The sequence below is a fragment of the Oncorhynchus tshawytscha genome, linkage group LG14 (genome assembly GCF_018296145.1).
Source record: "Oncorhynchus tshawytscha isolate Ot180627B linkage group LG14, Otsh_v2.0, whole genome shotgun sequence".
NCBI lineage: Eukaryota > Metazoa > Chordata > Actinopteri > Salmoniformes > Salmonidae > Oncorhynchus > Oncorhynchus tshawytscha.
Window position 1 is genome coordinate 4246045 of NC_056442.1, and position 2500 is coordinate 4248544.

General features: G+C 45.4%; 2 protein-coding genes across 2 annotated transcripts in view; one reads left to right on the forward strand and one right to left on the reverse strand.

Moving 5' to 3' along the window:
* LOC112236103 (cohesin subunit SA-1-like) overlaps positions 1–2500 on the forward strand; it is a gene marked incomplete in the record, with an annotated part of 58971 nt that overhangs the window by 51344 nt on the left and 5127 nt on the right.
* Positions 2046–2500, reverse strand: part of LOC121839239 (fibronectin type III domain-containing protein 3B-like) — a 28903-nt gene continuing 28448 nt past the window's right edge. Inside the window, exon 11 of the mRNA XM_042296870.1 lies at positions 2046–2450. Within this exon, the coding sequence (XP_042152804.1) occupies positions 2325–2450 (126 nt within the window). The 3' untranslated portion in view covers positions 2046–2324. The remainder of the gene's footprint in view (positions 2451–2500) is intronic.

The window sequence follows — 2500 nt, forward strand, 5'->3', positions numbered from 1 at the left end:
TTTTCAACCGTTCGATGCCAGCACCTGCACGCCCGACTAGCATCACCACCCTGGATGGTTCCGACCTAGAATATGTGGACATCTATAAGTACCTAGGTGTCTGGCTAGACTGTAAACTCTCCTTCCTGACTCATATCAAACATCTCCAATCTAAAATCAAATCTAGAGTCGGCTTTCTATTCCGCAACAAAGCCTCCTTCACTCACGCCGCCAAACTTACCCTCGTAACAGTGACTATCCTACCGATCCTCGACTTCGGCGATGTCATCTACAAAATAGCTTCCAACACTCTACTCAGCAAACTGGATGCAGTTTATCACAGTGCCATCCGTTTTGTTACTAAAGCACCTTATACCACCCACCACTGCGACCTGTATGCTCTAGTCGGCTGGCCCTCGCTACATATTCGTCGCCAGACCCACTGGCTCCAGGTCATCTACAAGTCCATGCTAGGTAAAGCTCCGCCTTATCTCAGTTCACTGGTCACGATGGCAACACCCACCCGTAGCACGCACTCCAGCAGGTGTATCTCACTGATCATCCCTAAAGCCAACACCTCATTTGGCCGCCTTTCGTTCCAGTTCTCTGCTGCCTGTGACTGGAACGAATTGCAAAAATCGCTGAAGTTGGAGACTTATCTCCCTCACCAACTTCAAACATCTGCTATCTGATCAGCTAACCGATCGCTGCAGCTGTACATAGTCTATCGGTAAATAGCCCACCCAATTTTACCTACCTCATCCCCATACTGTTTATATTTATTTACTTTTCTGCTCTTTTGCACACCAATATCTCTACCTGTACATGACCATCTGATAATTTATCACTCCAGTGTTAATCTGCAAAATTGTAATTATTCGCCTACCTCCTCATGCCCTTTGCACACAATGTATATAGATTATTTTTTTCTACTGTGTTATTGACTTGTTAATTGTTTACTCCATGTGTAACTCTGTGTTGTCTGTTCACACTGCTATGCTTTATATTGGCCAGGTCGCAGTTGCAAATGAGAACTTGTTCTCAACTAGCCTACCTGGTTAAATAAAGGTGAAATAAAAAAAATTAAAAAAATAAATTCCAAAACGCTATATCCACCAATTTTACACATTTGTGTTTTTTCATCAGAAATGATTGCTTATACGTACCTTCATGTGTGTGTAAAATATTACTGTTCTCACATTTTTTATTAATAGATTTGAGATGTTTTTAAAAATATGTTTCTTTGCAAAACACCTTATATACAGTGTTTAGCTGGAATGGAATGAAGGCCTGTTGTAAGGCAGGTCCTCACCAGACATCACCGGCAACAACGTCGCCTATGAGCACAAACCCACTGTCGCCGGACCAGACAGGACTGGCAAAAGGTGCTTTTCACTGACAAGTCGCGGTCTTGTCTCACCAGGTGTGATGGTCGTATTCACGTTTATCTTCAAAGGAATGAGCGTTACACCGAGGCCTGTACTCTGGAGCGGGATCGATTTGGAGGTGGAGGGTCCATCATGGTCTGGGGTGGTGTGTCACAGACATCCTCCTCCCTCATGTGGTACCCTTCCTGCAGGCTCATCCTGACATGACCCTCCAGCATGACAATGCCACCAGCCATACTACTCGTTCTGTGTGTGATTTCCTGCAAGACTGAATGTCAGTGTTCTGCCATGGCCAGCGAAGAGCCCGGATCTCAATCCCATTGAGCATGTCTGGGACCAGTTGAATCGGAGGGTGAGGGCTAGGGCCATTCCCCCCAGAAATGTCCGGGAACTTGCAGGTGCCTTGGTGGAAGAGTGTGTTAACATCTCACAGCAAGAACTGGCAAATCTGGTGCAGTCCATGAGGAGGGGATGCACTGCAGTACTTAATGCAGCTGGTGGCCACACCAGATACTGACTCTTACTTTTGATTTTGACCCCCCCTTTTACACAGACACATTATTCCATTTCTGTTAGTCACATGTCTGTGGAACTTGTTCAGTTTGTGTCTCAGTTGTTGAATCTTGTTATGTTCATATACATATTTACACATGTGAAGTTTGCTGAAAATAAACGCAGTTGACAGTGAGGATGTTTCTTTTTTTGCTGAGTTTAGCAGTAAATTGCAGGTATTTCCACAGAGGACAGGCTGACGGTGGTTGTATGGCTGCTAAACGGTGACAGATTGTGTAGTGCGTGTGTGTGTGTGTGTGTGTGTGTGTGTGTGTGTGTGTGTGTGTGTGTGTGTGCGCGTGTGTGCGCGTGTGTGCTCGTGCACACGATGACACCAATCACTGTGTCTTTCCAGCAGTATAGAAGCCTTTTCCGTTTCCACGGGAACACACAACCAGACACCATTTAGCCACAATAAAACCTCAGAGACAGACACACTCTTACCCTGAATTTGTACTGTGTGCTCCTCTTCAGGCCTTGCACTGTGGAGGTTAGGTTGTCTCCAGTGTACTTCGGATGAAAGTCTGTTCCCTGGAAGGTCAAACGTTCTCAATTAACCTTTAAACGGACGTTTTGCTGAA